At 39.9% G+C, this 27,119-nt stretch overlaps 1 protein-coding gene across 4 annotated transcripts in view; it reads left to right on the top strand.

The window, feature by feature from the left end:
* Positions 1-27,119, top strand: part of ARFGEF3 (ARFGEF family member 3) — a 90,504-nt gene that overhangs the window by 49,238 nt on the left and 14,147 nt on the right. For 2 of the 4 annotated variants that reach the window (XM_027721003.2, XM_027720994.2), the window contains exons 13-32: positions 1,584-1,667; positions 2,829-2,995; positions 4,520-4,685; positions 6,061-6,168; positions 6,438-6,653; positions 6,912-7,022; positions 8,400-8,550; positions 9,139-9,453; positions 11,027-11,160; positions 12,720-12,865; positions 14,414-14,593; positions 14,975-15,119; positions 16,938-17,060; positions 19,912-20,015; positions 21,538-21,682; positions 23,953-24,081; positions 24,615-24,791; positions 25,350-25,464; positions 26,226-26,328; positions 26,964-27,095. In XM_027721003.2, the coding sequence (XP_027576804.1) occupies positions 1,584-1,667; positions 2,829-2,995; positions 4,520-4,685; positions 6,061-6,168; positions 6,438-6,653; positions 6,912-7,022; positions 8,400-8,550; positions 9,139-9,453; positions 11,027-11,160; positions 12,720-12,865; positions 14,414-14,593; positions 14,975-15,119; positions 16,938-17,060; positions 19,912-20,015; positions 21,538-21,682; positions 23,953-24,081; positions 24,615-24,791; positions 25,350-25,464; positions 26,226-26,328; positions 26,964-27,095 (2,951 nt within the window). The remainder of the gene's footprint in view (positions 1-1,583; positions 1,668-2,828; positions 2,996-4,519; positions 4,686-6,060; positions 6,169-6,437; positions 6,654-6,911; positions 7,023-8,399; positions 8,551-9,138; positions 9,454-11,026; positions 11,161-12,719; positions 12,866-14,413; positions 14,594-14,974; positions 15,120-16,937; positions 17,061-19,911; positions 20,016-21,537; positions 21,683-23,952; positions 24,082-24,614; positions 24,792-25,349; positions 25,465-26,225; positions 26,329-26,963; positions 27,096-27,119) is intronic. The other 2 variants (XM_027721018.2, XM_027721012.2) reach the window with 1 other exon arrangement.

Genomic DNA, 27,119 nt, shown 5'->3' with positions numbered 1-27,119 from the left:
TGGAAAAGTAGAGCAGCAAGTTACTGTATTAAGACATCCTAGAAGAGGTATTCTTGGCTTTTCATGGAGATGTGGCTGACGCAGAGTTGTACTTTTGTGCTCTCGTAAGATCTGTGTGGTTCCTGTTTCAGTTGGATACCTGGAATGAGACTCAATCCAGCTGAAACAGTCCTTTAACTTGTATATCAGATCTTAAGTGAATGTCCATCAGTCCTCCTGAGGTGAGAACTTGTGTTCCTGTGTATGCGAGAGAACCATGAGTTTGTAGACCGGTTAGAGAGAGAGACTTACTAAAGTTGAAACAAACGTCAGGGGGTAGGAACACCCCTTGGAGAGCTTCCAAGACACCTATCTGATCTGCCTCTATAAGCAACGTTGAGGTCCTTATTTCAGGAGTCCTTTGTTAGCACCAGCAATTCAAGGCACAAATTTTAGGTGATGAAGTTAGAGGGACTGATCCTATTCATTCTATATACAACAGCTATTCATGTGTAATTCTTGAAGAATACATTAGGAAATTTGAATATTTCTTAAAATTCAAGTTGAGAAAAGAAGCAGGTGCAGTTCTGAGACCAGTCAGAACAGAAGCAATATTTTTGTGTTTCTGGGAGACCTTATTTAACTGCTTTATTTCATTTCCCAATTTCTTTACACTTCTGGGGAAAAATATGATTTAGTAGTCTTTCCTACAAACTAGGTTCTTCGATAGCACTTCAATATTAGTATGTTTTCATAGGATTGAAGAGCAATGAAAGGAGGTAGGAATTTGAGGGACTGCCATGGGACTATAAGCATTGAAAAAGTGAAGTCAGCTAAACAGAGTTATAGTGAAATTAAGATTTGCAAGTAAGCTAGTTAACTCCTAAATTAACACCTTAGGAATAAGTTCGCACCTCTTTTCAGTTTTGATTCCATAGTTTTTAGAGGCAAGGTTTCTGTTGGTAGCATCAGCTGATCTTCTGCTTTTGAGATCTCAGAATCTCTTAAATGCAGTTTATTTCCCCATATTTTAGAGGAAACTGGGGATCATATTTTTCCTAAGCACTTTTTGGTGCTACTAATATGTAGTATCCACTTTTCTGTGCAGTTCTACACCTTCCTTTTTAATTGTAGTCTTGTATTGTTGCACAATTTTTAAAATATTTTAATGCAAAATAGAGTGGGCTTTTTTGTGTTGTTTTTTTTTTTTTTCTTTTACGTACCTCTCTGCCTTGAGGTTTTTATTACTCTAGCAGATTCTAGTCTTAAAGATAAGACATCAAATCAATGAGAGTTAAGATAGCCACATCAATATCATGATCCTCCATCCAACAAAGTATTAAGATTCATCTTTGCCTTCAGCGATGAAATCACTAGAGCTACTCACAGGCTACTTTCAACCACGTGGTTGCAGTTTTGGTTAAAGATTCTCTGTTAATGTTCACCATGAGAAATCTACCCCAAGTACATGCCAGCCTGTGTGGGTATGGTTTGTAGCCAGCCCTATCACTCCTCTTCCACAAAGGTTGCTCCCTTGAACAGTTATTCATCTTTTAGACCCACCCTGGAACAGTTACTCTCTTTCTAAATCCACCCTCAAACAGTTACTCACCTTATCCACGCCCCCAAAGTGACGACAGTGGAAAGTCCGAGAAGGCAGCAGCACAGAGCTTTCAAACCCTCACGAGGCAAGAAAAACATTTGCTTCTTTTCTGTGTGTGGATTTTTTTTTTTAATGTTAATAGTTTGTTGTATTTTGTCTAAGAAGAGATGTGAGCTTTATGGTGGGAGGAGTATATTCACGGTAAACCACTGCAGCAGTTAACAAATGACACAGCTTTGCTACATCATGTAACTAACCTTGGAAGCTGTTTTTTGTTTCATTTCAAATGTTCCTCTAGGATAAAGCTTACTCCTTGATCTTCACTAATTGACATTATATGAATGGATTTTACAGTTGATGTGAAAACCATGAAATACTGTGAGTCATGTGGAGGGATCTAATATTTCTTGTTTTTTCATGGCTCAAACTATAGATCATGGAGATTCAATTAGGTGTTGCTCATACTTGATTTATGTTTTTCTACCAGTAGGTCAGCTAACTCAGAGGAAAATGTATGTGCCATCCATGGGAAGAAGGGATTGTGCCACATGGTTGTAGGCTGTCATTTCATTCCAGTAGTGTTTTCAGTGCTTATAGGTGTCTTCTTGGTCTGACAGAACTGAAAGTGCTCAGCCATTTACAAAGTAGGTCTTGTATGAACTAAGTAGGGCTTGGAGTTGTAACAAGTTCCAGCCAGCTTGGCCCCAGGTATCTGTCCACATACCTCTAGACCATGGAGAGAATGATGATTACAGCCTGATTGCAAGGTGCTGAGCACTCCAGTCCCCATCCAACAACTGATTTAGCCAGAACGGATTTACTGGCGGGTTAAAAGGGCTATTAACCTCATTAGCACCATTTGGTAAAATATTCTCAGTTAAATACACAGGCCTTGTGTCTGCCCCTTCACACCTCACCTTTCCAGTTGGCATTGCAGATGTATCCTGCCCTTTGCTTTGTACCTGGCAGTCATCCCAATGAATGGTGCTGCTCCTTGAGTATTTCAAATTTAGCATGTTGCTTTGCTGGACTGTGACTGAAGTGTTCAGTTTGTCTTGTAGCACTGCATTCTAGATGAACCACTTATTTTTCTGTTCCCTGTTCTAGTACATTTAGTAATTTTTACTGATGACTCATTAACTATTCTAGCAATCTATTGCTGCCAAAATGCTAGGAATAGTTTCTGATATTTTTTTCCAGGAAAAATCTGTGTAAAATGTGAGAGCTCACATGGTGTTTTTGTTAGGTATGATGCACTCACCAGGATTTGAGGGAAACCTAAATTTCAACTTCCAAACTCTGATGAATGCAGACAGTCTCTACGTGGTATCACATTACACTCTGCTGCTTAACCTAAAATTGGCCAACTCAGATTACTACAGGAAGAAGCCTGCCCAAGCCCCTGTGCTGCTGGTGAGTTGGGGAATATGGGAAATCTGTTTAAAAAAAAATGAAGATTTATTTTGCTTCCCTTCACATAAGCCAGCCCACACATAAAGCCTTCAGGCTGCTCGCTAAGTGGAGAAATAGTAATTGCAAATGAAGCGTTCTCCAGACTGCTTATGAATCTTGCATGATAAATGTCATGCATTTGAATTACACAGCTTCTCTGTAATGTGGAGGAATGAATGCTGCTTACTGATTGTCATTAAAGTTGCAGTCGTTTTGATGGATCAACTGTTTTCCTTGGCATCATGTGATATAGCAAGTATTGTCTCTTGATAATGGGCATAAACATACCTTCATCTTGCAACTACTTTTGAGCCTGATGGGCCCAATTGCTGGACAGGCAGAGTTAGGTACCACAACCTCTTTTTGTTGGATTTGAGATCCTACTCCTACCTTGTGAAAATAGTGAGAGATCAGCATGTCCTATTGTCACTGTGCAAGAACTGTCATTCTGGTTTGCATTAACTGCAATAGGAAAAGGGAGAGCTCCTTGTTCGTGCCATTCTCCACTGTAGAGACACATACAGGAGGATCTGGACAGGCTGGATCAATGAACCAAGACCAATTGTGTGAGGTTCAATAAAGCAAAGTGCCAGATGCTGCCCTTGGGTCACAACAACCCTGTGCAGCACTACAGGCTTGGGGAAGAGTGGCTGGAAAACTCCCTGGCAGAAAAGGACCTGGGGGTGCTGGTTCACAGCTGGCTGATCATGAACCAGCAGTGTGCCCAGGTGGCCAAGAAGGCCAATGGCATCCTGGCCTGTATCAGAAACAGTGGGGCCAGCAGGACCAGGGAAGTGATTCTTCCCCTGTACTCGGCACTGGTGAGGCTGCACCTCAAGTGATGTGTTCAGTTTTGGGCCTCGCACTTCAGGAAAGACATTGGGGTGCTGGTGCATGTCTGGAGAAGGACAGTGCAGCTGGTGAAGGGTCCAGAGAGTAATTTGTATGAGGAGTGGCTGAGGGAGCTGGAGTCGTTTAGTCTGGGGAAAAGGAGGCTCAGGGGGACCTTATTGTTCTCTACAGCTACCTGAAAGGAGGTTGTAGTGGGGTGGGGATCAGTTTCTTCTCCCAGGTAACAAGTAACAGGACAAGAGGAAATGGCCTCAAGTTGTGGCAGAGGAGGGTTAGACTAGATACTAGGAAAATTTTTGCATGGAAAGGGTTTCAAAACACTGGAAAAGACTGCCCAGGGAAGTGGTAAATTCACCATCCCTGAAAGTGTTCCAAAAGCGTGTGTGTATGGCACTTGAGGATATGGTTTAGTGGTGAACATGGCGATGGTGCTGTTCACTGCTGTTTGACTTGATGATATTAAAGATATTTTCCAACCTTAACAATTATATTATTTCAATCCTCAGTTAATTCTTATCTTTGCATAACTTCATTTCTACTTCTGCAGTCCCTTACTCAGAGTAAATTTGGCAACTGAGGCTCATGTGTGGGGCTTACTGTTGTCTTACATCTGGCTTTTATGGTTCTCTGCAGAAGGAGTTCATGAAGCAGGTCCAGTCCAGTGGAGTGTTGATGGTATTTTCCCAGGCCTGGATTGAAGAACTGTACCACCAGGTGCTAGAAAGGAACATGCTGGGGGAAGCTGGATACTGGGGAAGCCCTGAGGAGCACAGTCTTCCACTTATCAGCATGCTGACTGGTCAGTACTATATTATGGTGGCAAGGCTAACTTCAAAACACGTCTAAAACAAACTGCAATGACACACTGCTTCATTGCATTACATACAAAATGTGGTGTTTCAGGAAGTTGTCAGTAGAGAAGGAACCAGACTTAGCTGTGGCAAGTACTTAAATGTTTGGTTTGGATCATCAGAATGCTTTTGAAGTGTGGGTTTAAAAAAATCAAGCCTGTCTGTGGGAGACAGGGAGAGTAGTTTTGTTCATTGAATCAAAACATCTCTTATTTCTGTCAGCTTCAGTTCTGGTAGACTTAATGATAAGCAATAAGGCTGCTGTTTTCTTGATGTCATAGCAAAGCCATTTCAGTGTGTCTGTGGTGCAGTACCGATATAGTGACATCTGATCCTGAAAGCCTTCCACAGATTGGACTCCCCTTGGTTCAGATTTGTTCTATGCCAGCGATATGCCAAATGGCACTACAGAGAAACTGAAAACCTGGAGCACCTCTAACAAATGCTTAAAAACAATCCTTAGCTTCATTTGAAGGAAAAAAATCAAATTGTATCAGTTGAAAGACAGCAGGATGGCTATGATATTTTATTGATATAAAATGCACTGTGTACTTTAATGTGTAGGTAATTAAACCAGTATATGTAGGGAGAACCCTGGCTTCAACTGAGCCATTAACTGGTAATCAAAGGGCATTGCTCTGAAAGTTTTTTGCTGATTGTACTGAGCTCAGTGTTATTTTAGCTATTGAGCTAAAAAGCTGAAAGAAACACTTTGGAAAAACAATAACCGTGAAGTGTGTGGAAAAGGGACTGCTAGAAATCAGCCTGGTGTCCCTAACATTAAACTCTCTGTGAAAAGCTGATCTTTTATTGTGTTGGAGAAAGGGTTGTATTTCTGTTGTCGAAATTAAACCTACACAGGTCTCCTAAAAATTGCTTTTAAGACATAGATTCCAGTGCATCTTGAGGACTCAGACTGAGGTCTGGGAACATCTAGATACAGGATTTAGCAAGATTTAAAATTTTATACTAAGAAATGCATAGATTTAAGTGTGTGGTAAGTTCTCAACTGTAAGAAATATCATTATATCTTTACTGGGAGTTCCGTTCATTGTGTAACTTGGGGAGCAGGGTGGTGAGGGCCAGCTTTTGAGAGTGGGATATTTCCCCTCTTCAACAAAACACTGGTTATTATGGGCAAAGCATAAAATGCCACAGCTCATGTTTATGCCAAGGCTTCAGTAAGCTGCCAGAAAGAGTAATTAAAAAGCCTGAGAAGACAGGAGTGATAGCACTTACTTGAACAAAGAGCCAGTAGGAGATACTTTCCTTGTACCATCTGTGTGTCAAATAGTAATCTGATGTTTTTTAATGTTCTGGCAGACATCGATGGCTTGGGAAGCAGTGCAATTGGTGGCCAATTGATGGCATCTGCTTCAGCTCAATCTCCTCTTTCCCAAAACCGGAAGACAGATGATTCTGTTGTTGCAGGTATTAAGACTGTACTATAAGTGCAAGTGTGTCTACCAGCAGTGGGTTGTTATATACCAAAAATATATTTGGATAAATTGTGTAGAATAACAATTTAAGGGCTGAGGAAAGTATATCAGTACATTGTACATGAACTACTCGTTCAGTGTGCAAAAGACAAATGTGACTTGGTTTTTTACCACTGATGATAAAGCTGCTGTTATGTGCAGTTGTAGTAGTTACTACTACTACATTTTCCAGTAGTAGTAGTAATGTTTTTCCCACTCCAGGAGTTGCTTTTGCCCGATACCTTTTAATCGGCTGTTGGAAGAACTTGATTGACACTTTGTCCACCCCACTGACCGGCCGCATGGCAGGCAGCTCCAAGGGGCTGGCTTTCATCCTGGGAGCAGAAGGAGCCAAGGAGCAGAACCAAAAGGAGAAGGACTCCATCTGCATGAGCCTGGATGGATTGAGGAGGGCAGCCCGGCTGAGCTGTGCTCTAGGTACTGTTGCATGTGGGATGCCCTGATAGACTCATAAAATAGGATGGTAACTTTCCTAGAAGGATTTGGGGAGAGAAAAATGCAGCATGCAGTTCCAGTTTTGGATAGGAACATGGATTGTGGCAATCCACATAGAGTGCATCTGCCCTACAGCATAGATATAGCCACCCAACTTTCCTTAACACTGTCTCTTGTTGAGTTTGCATGGGACTGGAGAGGAAATGTTGGTCAAACAGTAATTGTGTTGTTGCTTTACAGGAGTTGCTGCTAATTGTGCATCTGCTCTTGCCCAAATGGCTGCTGCCTCCTGTGTCCAAGAAGAGAAAGAGGAAAAAGAAATCCAAGAACCCAGTGATACTATAGCTCAAGGTAACTATGTGATTAAATTGCCTAACTAATATTGCCTGCAAAAGTGCAACTGGAAAGCACTTTGCCACACATAGTGGCATTCCCCTCTGTCGTTCTTCTACTGAGCACCACTCACTTGTAGGCATATGGGATGTATATCTTCAGTACATGTTCTGCTGTCCTAGGTTCTTAACATTATGCCCCACTAATTATATTTAAAATGCAGCTGAAATCAGTGGAACAACAGATAAGTCAACAACATCTTTAATGTGTGCTTTTTAAGCCTTGTGATAGTAGTACAACTAGAGGGCATCAAAAGACCAAATTATTTGGGGTTTTTTATGTGTTGGGTAGTAATATAAGCTGAGTTTGTCTCCTTCTCCCTGTCCTGTGTATACATCCTTGGTTGTCTTTCATCAGATTGTCAGATATTTAAAACTGTTTCTGAATCATGTTAAATGAAAACAGAATAAAAAATATATCTTTATAACATCTAAAAAGTTCTCCATCTCTATACCACCACCTCAAACTCAGTGGAAGTCAGTAAAGTCAATTGTTGTCTCCAATGACTGTTTGGAGAAGTACATAAAGTTTGCCTGATTACACTTGATTTATAATGGCAAGAAGCCCGTAAGAAAACACAGTGTTGCATGAATGACCCTGCTTGGCCCTTAAATTTGGTGTTTCAGTAGAGAAAACAAAACTGAAAAAGCCTGAACTAAAACAAGCTTTTGATCGCTCTGCTAGATATGGCTGCAGTGCCTTGACCAGGCCACGCTGAAGCAAAGAGGAGGCAGCAGCAGTGGCCAGAGGCCAACAGATCTGTTCTGTGTAAGCTTGCAAAGCTTCAAAATTTGATCCTTTCTGATGCAGCATGAAAACTAAGCTTTTCAAGGATTCTCAGGAAAAAAATGGGTCCAAACGCTTGTAGTTCAGATCAAGATTAGTTTTGCTTTGAAAAGAGTATCCATTAACAAAAACTCTTTGGTGAAACTCTTGTATGGGAATGGATATGAAATCCCCAAATGCTTTTTTTTCCATAGCAAAGAAGATTTTGTTAAAAATAAGTAAATAGCCAGCCAGCTGTCTCTTAAGAGAAATATGTAATATCACTGGCTGTCTGCAACTGTTCTGTGGGCAACAAGATGTGAATTTGGGGGTGGCGAGTGTCAATCTAGCATTGTTTTTTTTTTTTCTTGTATATAGGATCAGTCAAAAGGGATTTTAATTTTAAAACTACCTTAAATTTATTAGGAAGAAATTTGTTTCTCTGGTTTGCTTTTTGTCTAAATCCATGGTTTTTATAGCTTTCAGTTTGTAATACTTTGCCATCACTCTATATACACACCAGTGTTTGTTTAAAAACTGGAGAAATTAATTTTTTTCCCTGTGCTGCAGTGAAACAGAAAGTGGAGCAGAAACTGGAGCAGATGGGAAAAATGCAGGGAGTCTGCTTGCACACTGCTCATGTTTTGTGTATGGATGCAGTCCTTAATGTGGGTCTGGAGATGGGAAGCCACAATCAAGACTGTTGGCCTCATGTATTCAGGTACTTACCAGCTTTCACAAAATAACCAGAATTTATACTATGTTGCCTGAAAGTAACGGACTGAGAAAAAGGGCTTTACAGACTCTGTGGATGTTGTGTGTAAACGGTGTTTGAATTAACTGCCAGCACCTCTAAAAGATAAGACGGGGCAGTTTTCCACCGCTATTCAGAGACAAAAATCAATAGTTAGAAACTTCAAAACTATCAGAAAGCTGTACCAGACCCAGGAACCTAAATGGGCTTTTAAGGCACCTCCACCAAACTGTTTGCTATCTAGGCACATGGGAGGTCAAAGGATGTAAAAAGAAAGGTTATCTGTGTGTGGTCTGAGAGTTAGAGATTGTCTGTTTATGGTTTGAGGAAAATGTCCTGTGCATTGTATCTGATTCAAATGTAGAAATCAGTGCCTGTGAATTGGCAGCAGGTTTCCATGTCAGTTGGCTTCTTCCACTTATGAGGCTGTGTGGTAGCCAAGAGTACTCTGGAGTACAGACCCAAGTGTTTCTTCAGTGAGCCTGTGATTAGTGGGGGGAGGAGTTGGTGCTTTGGGGTGTTTATTCATCTTTTGCTTCTCCTGTTTGTTCTCAGGGTGTGCGAGTACATCAGCACTCTGGAGCACAGTCACTTCAGTGATGGTGCTTCCCAGCCCTCCCTTACCATCACCCAGTCACAGCAGGCACCTGGAGGGCTACACCCAGCCTCTGAGCCTGGTGACTCTCCTCAGGCACTCACCCCCGAGCAGGAGACCACCCTCAGCAGCCATCCTGTCATTCAGCCTGTTTCTATCCAGGATCTCATCAAGGACAACAGTAAGGGCAGAGCTTTCGAATTCCGTGGAGGCAGTCTGCTGTGTGGGACCAGTGCTGCCAAGGCTGTTCTCACACTCTCCACGCAAGCTGACAGGTAAAAGCAGTGCTGTCTGGAACCAGGATCCTTGTTCCCAAAACAGTACCAAAATGGCCCTTTTTGTGCTGCAGTGGGTCTAATCTTTGTTCATTGCAGCCACTTGCTTCAGTTGAATTTCTCAAAGGACTGCATGTTTGTCACAACCAGCAGTTTCTAAAAGACCTGTTTTTTTCATCTCTGTGGTACCTGCCCTGCAATTACTGAGCTGAGTATGTCTGTGCACAACAGTGAATATGCCACATAAATCAAATGCATCCTGAGAGCGATGGATTTATTTCTTGCATGTAAATTAATCTGTTGTATTCAGTAAAGCAAACAAAATAAGTGGGTGTCTTGTCCTGACAGGGAGGGACTGAGTGACAAGACTGTGTCAGAAAGCAACTGCTTCTGTCAGGACTGTTTGTCAGATGTCCCCAGTGTGTCCAGAGGAGGAAGGGCCGCCAAGTGGCTAGGTTAAGTGTCCCTTCATCATGGTCTACTGACTAATATGTGTCTCAGACTTTTACGTTATTTCTGCTATTTTTTAAGCAGCCCAGGCTAGAGTTGAAAATTTGCTGGGTTTGCAGGCTTGTAGTTATCTTTTTTCTTCAGCTGACATTTTACATCTTGATCTCTGCCCATAGAAAGCCATTATTTGTAAATTCAGAGCCAAAAGTAATGCGTAAACTGCTTGTAGAAGTTTGACCGTGGGCATAGAAAGTATCTTTTATTTAGGAAGTTCACAATACAACTTGGTTCTGAGGATTAGAGAATAGCAGTACTGTAATCTTAATGAAGCAGGTTTGATTTCCACACTTTTACTTCAGTGTGAACATTTATTAGGACTCAATCCCCAGTTTCCTGGGACTATAGAAAGTTTTTCATGAAAAGCAATGTCAGAAGATCATATTTTTGTCAATTTCTGGCTGCACCATGTGAAATTTCACTGTAGTCTCTGTGGAACCCACCTCCTGTGTAAACATGTTTACTCTTTAAGTGTACAGATTTTAACGGGTAAATCTTATGGGCTCACTGCAGCTGAAAATAAGGACTCTGGCTTATATTTGTTATAGTTTAATGAAAACATAGCCCCATACTAGGCATGGTGAGAAAATTAACTCTACCCCAGCCAAAACCAGCACAGTGTTCCAAAATAACCATTCAGGTACAGTAACTTTAGGTCTAAGACTTGAATTAGTTTTTCATGTAAGGCTCTGTGACTTCAGATGGAGCAAGCTGGTGTAACTCTAAAGTCAGTGAAGCTATGATGATCTATGTTGTGAGGACTGGGCATGTTTTAACTGTTTGGGCTTTTTATTAGTGGTTCATGAACTGCTTTGAAAAAGTGACTTTTTGTTGCAGTACCATAGTTGAATCTCAAAAGATTCTGGTTGGTCCCATAGCAACCCTCCAATTAATAAAGCTTCTGGATCAAAGTCTTTCTGTAGCACTGTATAAATGAAAAAGCCTCAATAACCCAATGTGTCACCAAAGGCAACACAGGCATAACAGATAAGAGTTTTCCTCTTACATACCCATTTAAGTCTGCATCTCATGAATTTTTCAGTTAGATTCTGTTCTTTACTTATAGGCTCTTTGAAGATGCTGCTGACAAGTTAAACTTGACGGCATTGGCAGGCTTCCTTTACCAGCTCAAGAAGGCTTCTCAGGCCCAGCTTTTCCATTCAGTCACAGATACAGTTGATTACTCACTAGCAATGCCAGGTAAGTGACCTGAAGATCCCTTACAAACTGTTTCATATACAACTGTACTGCTTACAGGACTACTTTGTATTCTTACAGTTCTGATTATTCCATTTGAAATTTCAAGATATAAATAAAACACAGAATTTAGTCTAATAAGATCTTTCTGTAGGAACAATTCGAAGTCTTTAGAAAAGGCTGAGCACTTTTTTGGGGCAGGGATCACATCCACACCTGCTTTGAAACACTTCAGAGGACATTAATTTCATTCTTGGGGGTGTTAATTATCTGCAGATACTTAATCACAACTCCACTTTGGAGCCTAGTCCAGTATAAAACTTGGGTGAATGCGGACCTAAGAGAGTGGATTTAGGTTAGACCTTTGACAGTGGGGTAACTTCAGAAGTGTTCAGAAAATGGGTAATAGCAAACAAAGCACATAAATGAAGAATGTTAAATAAAGCAGTGGGATTTGCCCTGCTTGCTCTTCCCCAACAGAGTGGATGGGGCATGTATCTTACAGTATAAAACCTGTAAATGTTTGTTTCCATCACTGTCTCAAATAGATCAGAAGGACTGAGCACAAAGGAAGATCTTTCACTAAAATTTATACTGTGCCTGTAGAAGCTACATTAGTCATACAGGTTTTGTTCTGTCCTGTAGCAAACATGGATTTTATCTGATATATGTCTCCAGTTTAATCGGTTTCCCCTTTCCCTGAAGTGCTATTTGTCATTTGCCAATATGACACTTCAAGTTGATTGGTTTTTTGCTCTTGCTTTGTCTTCAGACCTCAACATTCATAACTAGTTTTAATAAATAGCTATCCTCTTGTCATGTATGTAGTAGTCAATCCACAGTAGTTAGTAATAATAAAATTGAAATTAGGATAGAGCAATTAAGTGCTATATTTTATGTTAAAAATTTTTTTTTGTTTTAAGGTATGCCCCCTGATTATATCTTTCATTAGAGATAAAAGCACCAGTATATTTTTAATGAGGGGATGAAATATCTCTCCAAATGTTGTAAGAGCAATGGAAGATGAATCCCTTTCAACAGCAAATAACAAATATTAGTGACTGGGGAACAAAAAAGCTTTTTCTCACATTCTGTTCTTTGTATCCTTTGCTTGATAAGAAATACAAAATTAAATACTCAAACTAAATAATTTGCAGTTTATATTCTTTCCTGTAGATGTCACCAAAGGCTTTTTTAACTACCATTTTGGGTCTTATTATCAATTATTTAACTACTTGCTTGACTTTCCTGCAGTATTTCTCCAAGACTTTGTCTTTTGCAAAAAAAAAGGGAGTGATCACTTAAGTCCAAATAAAGTATGTTTAATACTTTAAGTTGTTCTTAAAACTTGGATCCATCTCATGTTCTTTTACTTACACAGGTATAGGCTGTGTTTTACATTGGAGGGTTTTTTTGTTTTTTTTCTTTTTCTCATCCCCCCTTAAACCTCCCCCTGACTTAATAAATAATTTTCAACCTGATTTCAATTCCAATTTAGATGTTTAGAGATGGAGAAGTAGCTGATGCTTAGCTTCCATTTATTTTCTTATACTTTCTTGTAGGTGAAGTAAAATCTACCCAGGACAGGAGGAGTGCACTTCACTTGTTCCGACTTGGTGATGCCATGCTCAGAATTGTAAGGAGTAAATCTCGCCCATTGCTCCACCTCATGCGCTGCTGGAGCCTGGTGGCACCTCACCTTGTAGAGGTAGGAATGGGGGACAAAAATGTGCATGTGTTCAAGAGATGGCAAAGCTGAAAAACATGCAGAAGTCTTGATAGCTCTTAAAATGTATAACAACTCTCAACATTGTGAAATCTGCTAGGTATTGTATAAACTGTGTCATATACTGCGATACTGCCACAAAGGAATGTGCTTTTAAGTAACTGAAATGGGCAGGACCAGGGACAGGGTGTTGGATTTTTGCAATATGATGCAAAATGCGTCTGGTGAAAAACTGAAACCACACCAAGAGGCTATAAGTAACTCCTCCATCTACCTGTTTTCCCAGTCAAGATCTGCAGCCTTGCAAGTCTTCCCATAAAAGGATGCAGGTTTCTTTTCCTACATAAAGCCAGCTGGAAGGATTATAACATTTTCCCCTTTCCTTCTGCTTCCTTGTGAACACTGCTCAGTGGCATGCCAGCAGCAGCCACAAAATGGATTTCAGTCATAACAAATGACATTTCCTCAGTCAAATTTTCAGTCCTTTCTGATGAAATCCTGGTGTCTTGACTTCTCAGAGCTTTTTGATTTGTATCATTGGTATGAATAAATGTGCTGTACTTCCTTTCTTTCTGTTGGTGAGGTATGTGGTGTCATTTGCCCAGGTCTGTTGGGAGCATGCTTATCTGAAGTCTTAAGATGAGTTGTTCAGTAAATTGCCATAGCACTTTCTTTCATTGACTTGAGAAAATATGTGGACCATCTTACAGTAGAGATCAGACATCAGGAAGTCTCAATGGAATCCCTCTAAGTGAAGTAGAAATAACAAAGAATGCTTTTGTTGTGTGCTTTACAGCCCTTTATCTTGAAAACCAGTGTCCTACTTGCCTTTGTATAACAGCCTGAGATCTCTTTAAATACTTTGCATGTTTTGAACACTTTAAGGTCTTTTAAGATCCCACACCACTTTAAATTCAAGTGCCACCCATGTTTTTAGATGCAGGAGTGGTCAGACTTTTGGGTTGACTGCAGCGAAGATGAGGACATTATCAGTAAAAAGTAACATCACAGAAAGGATAACCTGCATAGTTGCTCAAAATGGTAACTTTATATTCAGATTCACTGCTCTTTAATTTTTCAACAGTTCTTCCAAAAGTGTCAAGAAACTCTAAGTTCCATAAATAGCCAAATAAGTGGCACTTTTTCATGCCTAAATAGGTATGGTGAATATTTGCAGAAACTAACTTTTTGAAGGGAAAAATGGTCACACAGTAGAAACAAAGGACAATGTTTCACATGAGCTTTGTTCTGTGGGTTTTAGTATTTAATTTATTTATTTTTAACTCTGTAATTTTTGAATTGTTAATAAACCTTTATGCATCTGTGGAACTCCCAGCAGCTCAGAGTCTCAGTGATCTGTTTCCATGGCAGTACTCTCTCATTTTCATTGTAGTGGGGTCCCTAGTAACATCAGTGGTGAAGCCACTTTTAGGGTTCAGCAACATGAAGTGCTTACCACCCTTAAAAATGTCTCACTAAAACCAAATGTTTTCTCTTGCACATACTCTAATTCTTCTCCTTTCCCTGCAGGCTGCCTGTCATAAGGAGAGGCATGTGTCTCGAAAGGCTGTCTCCTTCATCCACGACATCCTCACTGAAGTGCTGATGGACTGGAATGAGCCTTCTCACTTCCACTTTAATGAGGCACTTTTCCGCCCCTTTGAGCGCATCATGCAGCTAGAGCTGTGTGATGAGGATGTTCAGGACCAGGCAAGTCAGTTCTGATTGGGGTATCTGTATGTGGCCTACCATGCCTGTAAGAAGAATGGTTTCCAGAGTGCACTTGGTCCACCTGAGTGTTTCCCAAATTCCCTTCAAATGCTGTCCCTTAATCATCTTCAAGGAATTAAGAGTGCTCTGCCTACCTAAGCCAGCATTGTGGTAGAGCACAGAGACAGTACACCTGGCTTTAAAGCAATTAAATAAAGCTTTTCTATTATCTAAAGAAATTTAAATAATAAGTTAATCTAGACTGCCATAGTAAAATCTAGGAATCTGTTTGAAGGCATTGGCATTCCTTCTGAAGATTCATCTATATATCAGTTCTATTTTTTGGTTTTGTTCTTTTAACCCCTCCTACACTGTCTACAGGTGGTCACCTCTATAGGAGAGTTGGTGGAAATGTGTTCTACCCAGATCCAGTCGGGATGGAGACCCCTGTTCAGTGCCCTGGAAACAGTGCACAGCAGCAACAAGTCAGAGGTTAAAGAGTACCTTGTAGGAGAATACTCTATGGGTAAGGACTTACTGCACTGACTGCTCCATAAGTGTTTTAGATTCCCTGGGGGACACAGTAACTAACTCAATATATTTCAATGCTCTAACTGAACAGTGGGCACTGCAATACTCCAGAACTGTACTCAAGTATCTGAATTATTAGTTGGAGTGGGAGGGGAAAGCAGAGATATTGTTCTGACTTTTTGTCCTCTAGATTCTGACAGATGAGTAGAATGAGAAAGAAATGCTTCATAGAATCATAGAATCAGTTGGGTTGAAAGGGACCTCCTAGATCATCAAGTCCAAACCTTGATCCACTACCACTGTAGTTGCTAGACCATGGCACTAAGTGCCACATCCAGTCTTGTCTTAAAAACCTCCAGGGACAGAGAATCCACCACTTCCCTGGGCAGCCCATTCCAATGCCTGATTACCCTCTCTGTAAAGAATTTCTTCCTAATATCCAACCTAAACCTCCCCTGGCACACCTTAAGACCATGCCCTCTTGTCTTACTGATAGTTGCCAGGGAGAAGAGACCAACCCTCCCCTGGCTACAACCTCCTTTCAGGTAGTTGTAGAGAGTGATGAGGTCTCCCCTGAGCCTCCTCTTCTCCAGGCTGAACAACCCCAGCTCCCTCAGCCTCTCCTCATAGGACTTGTGCTCAAGTCCCTTCACCAGCCCTGTTGCTCTTCTCTGGACCTGCTCCAGCACCTCAATATCCTTCCTGAACTGAGGGGCCCAGAACTGGACACAGTACTCCAGGTGTGGCCTCACCAGCGCTGAGTACAGGGGAAGAATCACTTCCCTGGACCTGTTGGCCACACTGTTCCTGATGCAGGCCAGGATGCCATTGGCCTTCTTGGCCACCTGGGCACACTGCTGGCTCATGTTCAGCTTCCTGTCAATCCAAACTCCCAGGTCTCTTTCTGCCTGGCTGCTCCCGGCACTTGGCCTTGTTGAACCTCATCAAACCTACGTGAATAATTTTGAGCAGTCGTGCAGGCATACTGAGCTTGGCTGAGCCCTGGTCACTGTCCTACTAGAGAAAGGAAAGCGGACTCTATACAACTGGCATGTCTCATGTGGACTGTCTTCCTTATTGTGTGAACTCTAGTGCTCTCAAACATTAGGGAGGGTAACTTAGTGTGATAATCTAGGCAAGTGCTTGTCCAGGCAGTTAATCACAAGGTTTTCAGATTGCTAGTGCTGCAAGAATGTGCACCCTTCTCAGAGATGTTCGCTTGTATAGAAACAGAGTAATATGGGAAAATAATTTCATTCTGTTCTTTTGCCCCATTCAAATGCATTTTAAATGTTACAAGTCATGTGTAAGGGACGTGAGTTTCTTCCTAAACTTTGTCTTTGAGATCTATTATAATTGATGGCTGAATGCAGGTGTACACAGCTTTTGAAGACTGATCATCTACTTGGGAAAAACAAGGCTATTTTGTTACTGTATAGCCTGAATAGTTTTCTGCGTGATTGATGTCACCTTGGCAGTTATCAAAAACTAAACTAGAAACTAAACATAAACCTCCACCAAACAGAAGTATTAGCTACTGAGCTGAGTTCAAGAGCTCAGACCTGCTCTTACCGTTTGGACAGGCATATGCTAGTATTTGTCATAGACTAGGCGAAGGAGGGAATCTGTATCACTTCCTATGAAAGGCTACATGAGTTGCCTCAGGAGCAACAGAAGGTTTTACTTTTAAGATCATTTCTGTCTCTGCTCAGAATAGAAAAGATTCTACAGATTCAATTTATTTGTTGAAAAATGGTTGGAAAATCATTTTTATGGGGATTGGGGAAGAGTTTTCATCTTGTTATTTCCACAGGAAAACGCCAGGCTCCAGTGTTTGATGTCTTCGAAGCATTTCTAAACACAGACAGCATCCAGGTCTTTGCCAATGCTGCCACCAGTTATATTATGTGCCTTATGAAGTTTGTCAAAGGACTGGGTAAATATTTTCCTTTCCTATTAAGTCATGATATGTCAAATTTGATCCTGCAGAAGAGGATAATTCAGTTGTATAATACATAGTATGGTAGAAAAGAGAGAGACAATGAAGAATGTGAGTCCACAATGCTTAAAAAAAAAAGAATCAAAACCAAGGGATTATTTGGTAAACATTTTTAATACTCTCAGTTCTTCAAGTTTTTATAGCAGCAAAGATGCATCTCACAATTAAGTGTCTGCTTTGTCTGATCTTAATTTGCAGCAGAACTTGCTTACATTCATTTAAATAATAAAATAACAACTAAACTCAAAACCTAGAATATTGCAGAAATGGCCTGGCATTGTGAAGAGACACCAGGGAGTGTCTGCAACAGAATAGAGTATGTTTTACGGAATAGGGTATGTTCGGAGGTGAAAGGCACGTCTCCTTTCTACCCTTGCCCACCTCAGCAGCAGTAGTTTGGTATATGCACTGCTGAAAACCTGCCAAACCTTCTGTGAGGTCCCGAGCACTGCAACTAACTCCACTGTCCCTGTGTTTTGTATTGTGTTACTGAGGGCAGCAGAGACCAGAACATCGTGTCAAGGTGACCCTACAGAGTAATTGTGGTGCTTTGCCAAAATTCAGAACAAAGGGAAATGCTGGGTGGTTCTGCCCCCACACTCACCCTGATCATTAGAATTTGACACTATTCATTGAACTGTGACAATGATGGGGTATTTTGGTTATTTAAATTACAGAACTTTTGATGAGTGGTAAAATGGGGCTTTTGGTTTCTATATGTATATTGATTCACAGAGGGTTTTATGTCTGTAAATAACTCCTTTTGATTTAAATGAAGCACCTAACTGCAGCAAATCTAGTCTTTAATGTTACTCTTGTCTTATTAAGCTATTTCACCATCGATTTCGATGGGGGCAGAATTCAGCTTGTGATGACAAACCATAATTACTACAAAAGAGAAATAAACTTGCATGTTCAATACCAATAGAGGGAACTCATGTGACTTCTGGAGAGTTCAAAATCCTGTCTTATATTTCTTTAGGTTTCTTAGTTACATGAGATAATTTTGACCCTGAAACAGGAGGCCAGGCCCAAAAGAGTTAACTAAGAAATTTGCGCCTGCTAACAAGTTACTAACATCCAAAATGATCTGTGCTTGTTCTGTTCTACTTACTGGACCAAAATTTAAGAGAATGGTAAAAGAACATGTAATAGGCCTAGAGGTAATAAATTAAGATGCAGTAGGATAAGGTAGACATTTGAATAGAAGAAACAGGCTGGGAGCCAAAGCTTTTTCCAAGCTTCAGTGAGTGGGTTGAGAACAATGGAAAAGAAGAGAGGTCAGGCTGAGGAAGATGAGTTTAAGCCCCCAGACCCATGGGAGGAAGGACAGAACTACCCCCAAGGTTGAAGGCCAAGAGAAGCACCGCCTCAAGCCCCGCCTGAGCTCCACCTATACTCCACCTGTTATTAATATGCATAGATAGATGTTGTAATTACTTGAATATGCATTTAATCATGTACGAAAATTGTATAAAAACTGCTGATTTTGTGTGAAGCGGTTGAGCAAGTTTTTCCAGCAATAGTTGGCTTGCTCCCAGCGCTGCTAATAAATACCTTTGCTGCTCAAAAGATCAAAGTCTCTGGGCAGTTCATGATACCGGATATTTCGGATTCATTCCCTTTGTGGTCACATGTCAAAAGCAGGAATTTTATTTTTTTTTGTATTAAAGGTAGTAGGACTATGGGATACTTCAGCAAGGAAAATACTGTACTATGTGCATTTTAATGTAAAAGTAAAGGATTCAAACTTCACTGGCTGACTTGGCTGATCTCAATAGTGGACAAAACTTTAAAATATGTTATGGAGGGATTGTTAAGGGCATAGAAAAAGCAAATAAATATAGTGAAAGGAGAATAAAGTAGGACTTAATAAAAGCATTTCATATTTATCTTGTGGTTTTTCTGAGAGGAATACCTCAAGACAACAGAATGTTTACATGTATAGGCATTTAGTAAAGTTTCAAATTTGGCACTGAATTGAAAGTATTTGGCTAAAACATAAAAATAGTTATAAGCCAAGTATTCTAAGGTGGGCAGAACACTGACTGACAGGGGAGGAAAACAGACTGTGCAGACAGGAAAAATGGCAAAATGAATGGAGTTGTCCAGAGAGGAGCTCTGCAGCAGGATGCCTTGGAACTGCTCTGCTTATGGAATTCACTTAATGAAGCTGACCTGAAAGAAAGAGTCTGATGATGTCATAGAGTTGGTAATACTAGCAATATTGAGGCACTACAGTCTGAGGATATATATCATACAGTTGAAACTGTGAGACTTTGACGCCTGACTTAGATAGCAGAAGGAAATATAGTAGCACAAAATATAAAATGGTGTATTTAAGCAGTAAATAAACTAAAAGGAAGAACTTGTGGTATAAAAGTTTTCCTGGGCACTGGGATGCAAATGAATAGAAAAAAATGAGTATAGTAATTGAGCAAATTATAAGAATATAATATGAGCAAGTAATTACAACACTCATGGAAGAAAGTGGAGTCAATATAGCAGATAATATAATGTATGAAGCCCAAGGGCTTCACTAAAGAGTTATTAAATACGCATATGGTTATTAAAACATTTATTCATATACAAGTTTGTGGACAAACTGTGACCAGTATTACTGTATTGTTTGTGTGGGGATCACATGCTTGTTATCTAAGATGATCAAACAAAGGATGTTTTCTGGCTTCTATTCAGACATTAAGGCATAACTAATGAAAAAGAAAAAAGAATTCTATGTTTATTTATATTCTTCTGTCCTTCCCAATGCTGCCTTTCCTGTCCCCAGGGGAAGTAGATTGTAAGGAGGTGGGTGACTGTATGCCAGGATCAGGATCTGCATCTACAGACTTGTGCCTTCCTGCGCTTGATTACCTCAGGAGATGTTCTCAGGTATGACGAACAATCTTAAATAGGCATTAACCTCGCCTAGGAAACAGTTCTAACCTGCAGGCTTTGCATCAGTCATGAGATGGTTTGCATGAACCCAAAAAAGTCTGTGATGACTCTGATGGTAATATCCTGCACTGCCAAATGGAGAGTGGCTATATCTGAAGGAATATTATACCTTGTAGGCCAATTAGTGGTGAGAAAACTGATGATATAAAAACACACCCAGGAAGCATGTGGGAAAATGTGAACAATCAAAACCTAATAGTGACATATTTAAAGCTAAATTCATTCTTACTTAAACAGTAACAGTATTGGGAATGAAAGACCAAAAACAAAACAAAAAAAACCACAAACAAAAAAACCCAAACTAAACAAAACCAAAATCCCCCCAAAAACCCAAACAACAACTTGAGAATTCTCAGATCTTAAGAGCAACAGGTTACACCCTCTGAAACACAGAAGCATTTTATCTGTACCATCAAAACTTATCTGAAGCTTGGGGCAAATCTGTAACAACTGGAATGCTAGGGTGTTTCCTCTAATCTCCTTGCACACAGCAATATTATTATCCTGGGTTACCTGGACAATTTTTATCTGACTTTATAAAGTTGTTTGTATTTCTGTAGTACCTGCAGGTCTTTTTGTTGGACCCCAGACATTTTTCTGGGTACAATACAAAGGCACAAAAATGGATATTACCATTGCTAAAAGGACTTATATCTAAATTGAGATATAATGGGTGGGTTCACTACACAGACTGAGAAGGGAAGAATAAGGCACTTCAGGATAATAAACAGCAGACATCAAATTCTATTTGCTATCTTGTTCACTGAAAAATTAGTGAATATCTATGCGTATGTCTAATATATGTTCTGTCTATACACTGTTTGCACCACATCACTATTCCTCATCCTTACAAACCTCAGCCTACAGTGAGAAGAAAATATTTTCTCCTCTTCGAAAGAAGCAGCCATTTATATCTTTTAACTTGCCAGTAGAAGAAGAACAGGAATGACTGAAAAAAAATCTTGTTTATATATTGCAAATACATTATTTACTTTAGAAAGACCTGATAAAATGCTGGTAGAGTCCCAGCAAAATTCAGCAGTTTGTATTTGTTTTGTGATGGACAACCCAGGCAATGAAGCTCTGAAGTAAACCTGTACAGGTCCTTTTATCAGTATTTACTTAGTCCTTCAGAGCTTAAACATATTTTGTGTACAGCTAATGGAGCTTCATAGGTCATAGGTGCAATCAGTGAGTCGTAACATTTGCCCTTTACAAGTGAGAAGAGAGCACACTTCCTTCTCAGAAATGTGTTATTTAAATTGCTGCTTTCCCTCTCTTTCACCCTCAACCCTTTACTTGTCAATGAACAGAAGACTTCTGGACTCTAATTGTGCTTTCGTAGCTTTTATTTTATTTTACATACTTGTGTTGTATGTGATAGCTTTTACAAACTTTCCTATATATACTTACCTTCTCTTTTTTTCGCTGTCTCCTCTCCACTACCCTCCCCAAGTTGTTAGCCAAAATCTATAAAATGCCCTTGAAACCCATCTTCCTCAGTGGTCGGCTGGTTAACTTGCCCCGAAGAGCGCAGGAACAGTCAGCCAGCAGTGAGGATGGTATTGAATGCATCCTTTCTGACTTTGATGACGATACTGGTAAGTGTATTGAAAGCAGTAAGTGCAGAATTAATCAATTACTTCTTCCACATGTTGCTGTAAATTTTGCCAACTGCTGAAAGCAAAAACTTCAATCCTTTGTCTCCCTGTTGTCTACACATACACGTGTGCACACGCAGAGCTTGGAAGTTCAGATCACATCACCTTCTTTATGTAAAGATATAGTTTGTATATAAGAAAAATACAACCCGTCTGCTAGGGCAAGACAACAATATTTTAACAAATAATTATTTTTATTATCCTGATATTCATAATATAACCAGTGTATATTTCTGAGACCTAACACAAAAAGAACTTTCTAGATCACAGCTGAAGTAAAGGAGTGAAAACCTTTTAAGGTTGGTATTGGCAGGCCTGCCTTAACAGAAAAAAAATATCAGTATTTAGTTACAGTCTAGAAATATAAGGAATAATGGTTTAAATGTTTTCAAACTTATATCCTGTGGTCTGTTGAAATAAACAGTGAATTTCTGAAGTCCATATAAAGCTCCATGACCTCCAGAAAAAACAAGCAACGTTTGTCTCCTGATTATTTTTGTGGTTTATATAGGTTGTGGATTAATCAGGTGTTTGATGAAATAGATCTGTGCAGAGCCAAGTGGTAGAGGAATGCAACCTCACGACTTCTGAACTCAGGAGGCTTTCACAGCAATACAGTCACTTTTGAATATCTGAACTACTGAGCTGTTCCAAAGAGACTGTTTCTGTGAAGAATCAACTCCAACCTGTCAGAAAGCAGGCTAACTCCAATGCATGTCATTCATGTGCCTCACCAGACTGGCCCTTGGTACCTACTTTTATCTAGACTCTTCCATCACATGGATTGTCCTGTTCCACTGCTACCCTCAATAAAGGAGAGAAAAGGTGCTCTCTGAAAACAGAAAATCACAAGTCCTATTTTTTCACAAAACAACCTTTTACTTTCTTCTTTCTCTGTTTGGGTTTGGCTTTGGTTTGCTTTTTTCCACTCTAGGAATTTCAGAATATTTAACTGGGATGTGGGAGACCCAAGTCATTGAAGCCTCTACTTTGAGTCAGATTTGGGACTCGGCCTAGGGTCTCCCCACCTCAGGTGAACACGCTTTGCCTACTGTTCTGGAGTGGTTCTGTCTGTCAGTGTCTTCCTGTGAATAGAAAGGCCATCCCACAGCAAAGAAACCTTCTGATTTGATTTTTGTCACAGTTAAGCACTAAACCTGTCACCCAATTTGTTATTTAGATGGTAATGGTGTTAGAACATTGCTAGGCAAACTGACTTTACAAAGACAGGAGGCAGTGCTTCATCTGGCGCTCTAGTGTTCAAAGTCACTACCAGGATGGGGCAAAATGTCTTAGCCTACTTTGCCATATTTGCAGTGTATTTTCATAGTGTATTTGATACCAGCAAGTGTCATGCAGACACAGACTACATCAGCATAGCTACCGGTGGCAGACAATGTGGGCTTATTAGTGAACCAAGGTAAAATCCCTTTTAACCTAATAAACTCATAGCCTTCTTGACTTAAGAATAACAGCATACATTAGCAGGAGTGTAATATGCAAGATCCTTCTAGTCATTCGTGATATGACGGGGAACTAGCAAGTACTTAAGTGGTCTGTGAAAAATTAAAGGGCAGCAGTTCCTAGCCATCTTCAAAATTGTATTGAAAATTAGTTGTATCCCATAATCTTTTAGGGAATACGTTTGCCAACTCACCTGTATCCTAATTACTGTTCTGGCAATTGTCCAGCTCTGTGATCTCTTAAGATCTAAAGATAATGTGAGGCAGCCTGATGATACCTTATGAGACATTTTACTGTTCAATTTTGGGTACCAAATAGAGACAGTTAAATTATGGCTAGTCACCTCAGGAGCCTTACTTAAAAGCATAACCTAAATGAGTACAATCTCCTCTGGGCAGCATTTGCAATGATAATGAGATATGGTTTTACTTACATACTTTTTATGAGACATTTTACACAAGGTTAAAGAGGCTGGAGTATAGGGAGAAGTAAACTAAGACCAGAATAAGGTGTATGTGGAGGAGGAAGGATGGCACAAAACACAAACTTAAAAAAAGAGTGGGAAAAGGAGACTATAATTTCAAAAATGGCTATTACCTACAGCCATTACACAGGAACAATGAACACGCAAGAACCCACAATCTTTAAGTTAATTAATTTGTTTCCATCACTTTGAGGGCAAGTTTCACCTGTAGTCAATGCAGTATCTCACTCATGGTTTTTAATCTTCCTTTCTTTACTTGTAGGCCTTATCAATGTCTGGATTATTCTGCTGGAAGAATTAACAACTGCCATATCCAACTGTCCCCGTCAACACCAGCCTCCTACTTTGGATCTGCTCTTTGAACTGCTGAGGGACATTGCCAAGACACCTGGTAATGAAAGGGCTTGACAAAACGTGAGCTAGTGGAGTCCTGACACAAACCTTTTAGAATCCTAAACCTCTTCTGTAAAGTGTGCTACTCATGCTAAAGCTACATAGAGACATTCTCTCATAGAAAGGGATTTTTTTAGAGTGGATTTGTTGTTCCAGTTACTGCATTGTTTTGTTGACAAAAGTCGTCTTGTAAGAATATATTGAGCATATTCTTAAATTCATTGCACAAATAGAGAGGTGCGGTACTCTACTGATGTCCTAGCTACAGAAAGTGTTTGCTTGGTGTCTAGGAAATGGAAAGAGAAAATTACATAATCCTGCAGACCTTCTGGGAGAGACTGTTGGCTAAATGTTCATGTAGTACCTCTCAACTAGATCCAAAACTCTTACCACTCTCATTCCACAAAAAAGTTTCAGAACTTCCTTTCTTTAGCATTACCTCAGGTCTCAGCTTGGAACAACTTAGCAAATTTACTGAGCATGGAGGCTTTGTAAGCAAAAATATACAACCATCATTATGTTTATTTTAAGGACCAGGATTTGGCATTTACGCGGTTGTACATCTTCTTCTTCCTACGATGTCTCTTTGGCTCCATCGCAGTCATGGTGATCATTCTTACTGGGATGTAGCATCTGCTAATTTCAAGCATGCCATTGGCCTTTCCTGTGAACTTGTAGTGGAGCACATTCAAAATTTCATACATTCAGGTATGTCATTGTACTGTCACATCTGTCATCAGTGACATGTTACTGATAGCTACTTGTGGAGATGGTTTCTTTGCTTTTTTGGTTGCTCAAGCATAAAATAAGAGAAGGAGGAGGGTTAAAATTTTCTGTTTAGGATTTTTTATTTTTCATTCTTTATAGGATTATGGGAAATTACAGGGGAAAAAATTGTAAGGGACTTATGGAAGTTTATGGAAGCTTCCTGCTCAGAGCAGGGCTATCTTCAAAATTAAATCATTATAGTCTTTAGTATACTTTCCAAAAGAAGATATAAATACTTTGATCATGAAGAACTAGAACATCAGAAACAGGATCTAAGAGAATTTCTCCTGTACCACATAAGTCCAGATATTTTATATTGTTAACATCAAAAGGAATTGTCTTATGTCAACTTGATGCAATGCATGTTTCAAGAGCTGCATAAAAAGAATTTGTTTTTGCAAATTCTCTGAATAGCATTTAAGTGTAGCAAGACTGTGTATCTCTAATTATAATGAAAAGGCAATGATGTTAAAAACAGCCTGTGTCTTTTCCTTATAGATATTGGTTATGAAAATATGATCAATACTATGCTGAAAGATCTTTTCAAGTTGCTGGTAGCCTGTGTAGCAGAACCAACAGAAATTATTTCCAGAGTTGGCTGCTCTTGTATCAGGTAACCCCATCTGTTCACTCTTAGCATATTCAAAAAAAGATGTCTATGTCTTTGAAGGACTTGTGGACTGATTAAGTTGGTCAGCATCTCAAAAGATGTCCACAATATATCTAACTTCTTGTTATTTGAATAATGAATTTTAGACTTACTAGCCTGTTCTTGCTGTTTTCAGTGTGCTTCAGAACCTGTGATTTTAGGCATTACTGTATGTATGATTCCCATAAAATACTCTTGGACATTATATCTAGTTAGTCAATAATTGATCCTTAACAAAAATACTCAAGGGTTTTTCCATTGGAATTCACACATCTTTAGAGGTAATTAATATCTTTCACAATCTTCAGGTTATTACAGTCATAATCAAAATAAGCACTGCATTTATGTACTTACACAATGTGTGGTTCTTGTGGCAAGATGAATACTTAAAGACAAAAAACAAAGGAGAAAAAAAGTCAAAACTACAGTGTAATTACAAAAATAGGTCAGGGTAACAACTGAGGAGATTGGATTACTAAATGAGCATGTTGTTCTGTTTTCATAGAATCGTAGAATGGTCTGGGTTGGAAGGGACCTTAAAGATCATTTAGTTTCAAGACCCTTGCCATTGGCAGGGACACCTTCCACTAGACCAGGTTGCTCAAAACCCCATCCAACCTGCCTTGAACTCTTCCAGAGATGGGGATTTTCAACCTTCTCCCTTTACAAGTAAGAATTGTCTAGTTCCTTCTTGAACATGGTAACATTTTTCTGTGTTCTTGCAGGTATGTGTTAGTGACAGCAGGGCCTGTTTTTACGGAAGAGATGTGGAGGCTTGCCTGTTGTGCCTTGCAGGATGCCTTCTCTGCCACTCTGGAGCCAGTAAAGGTAAAACTGCCTTTTTGCCAACAGTCAAAATGTAATCACACTATAGACTCACTAATTTTTGACAAGTATTTTTTAATTCTCCAGGCAAGTTTTTGTGTATAGAGCCAGGAAAAGAAGCTTAAAGATTGTGTCATAGCTTTTTTTTAATTTGTCAATTCACAATGAGGCATGTTGCACCAACAATGGAGATTGAAACCAGTTTTTCTAAACACAGAACAGACAACACTAGTAGCTAACAGACTTATTTTAAATTGCCTTGCCAACATGAAATCAGAAGAGTTCAGTAGGTGAAAACTTCCCTTTTGATCCATTTCTTCCTCTGGATTGACTAAAACTAGAGAGAAGACAATGTTGCTTACTTAACCCTGCAGCTGCATGCTTCATATAGATTAGTTTTCGGCTCACTGGCTGTCTTGTAAACAAAACATCCTGTTAAGTCATCGCAGGCCAGAGTACATAAGAAGCTGTAGTGCCTTTACATTGGATGTATTAAATTGCTAAATAGCAGGTGACCAGTTGATGGTAATGGGACAGGTCACTCTGAATCTTGTATTTCACACAAACAGGCTGGACATCGCTACAGCCACTGATTTCTTTAACGCACAGTGAAAGTCTGATGTTGTGTCTCTCTATAGAACCTGTTGGGCTATTTCCACAGTGGTTCTGAAAGCTTTAGTGGAGATGCCTGTGAAGTGAAGGTGGCAGCCCCCTCCCTCTCGCCAAGTGCTGAAGCGGAATACTGGAGAATCAGAGCCATGGCACAACAGGTACTGATGGATGTTTCAGGGCAA

Source organism: Pipra filicauda, unplaced genomic scaffold (assembly GCF_003945595.2).
Source record: "Pipra filicauda isolate LSUMZ 115617 unplaced genomic scaffold, ASM394559v2 scaffold376_size704792_pilon, whole genome shotgun sequence".
NCBI lineage: Eukaryota > Metazoa > Chordata > Aves > Passeriformes > Pipridae > Pipra > Pipra filicauda.
This window is presented reverse-complemented; position numbering and strand designations above follow the sequence as displayed.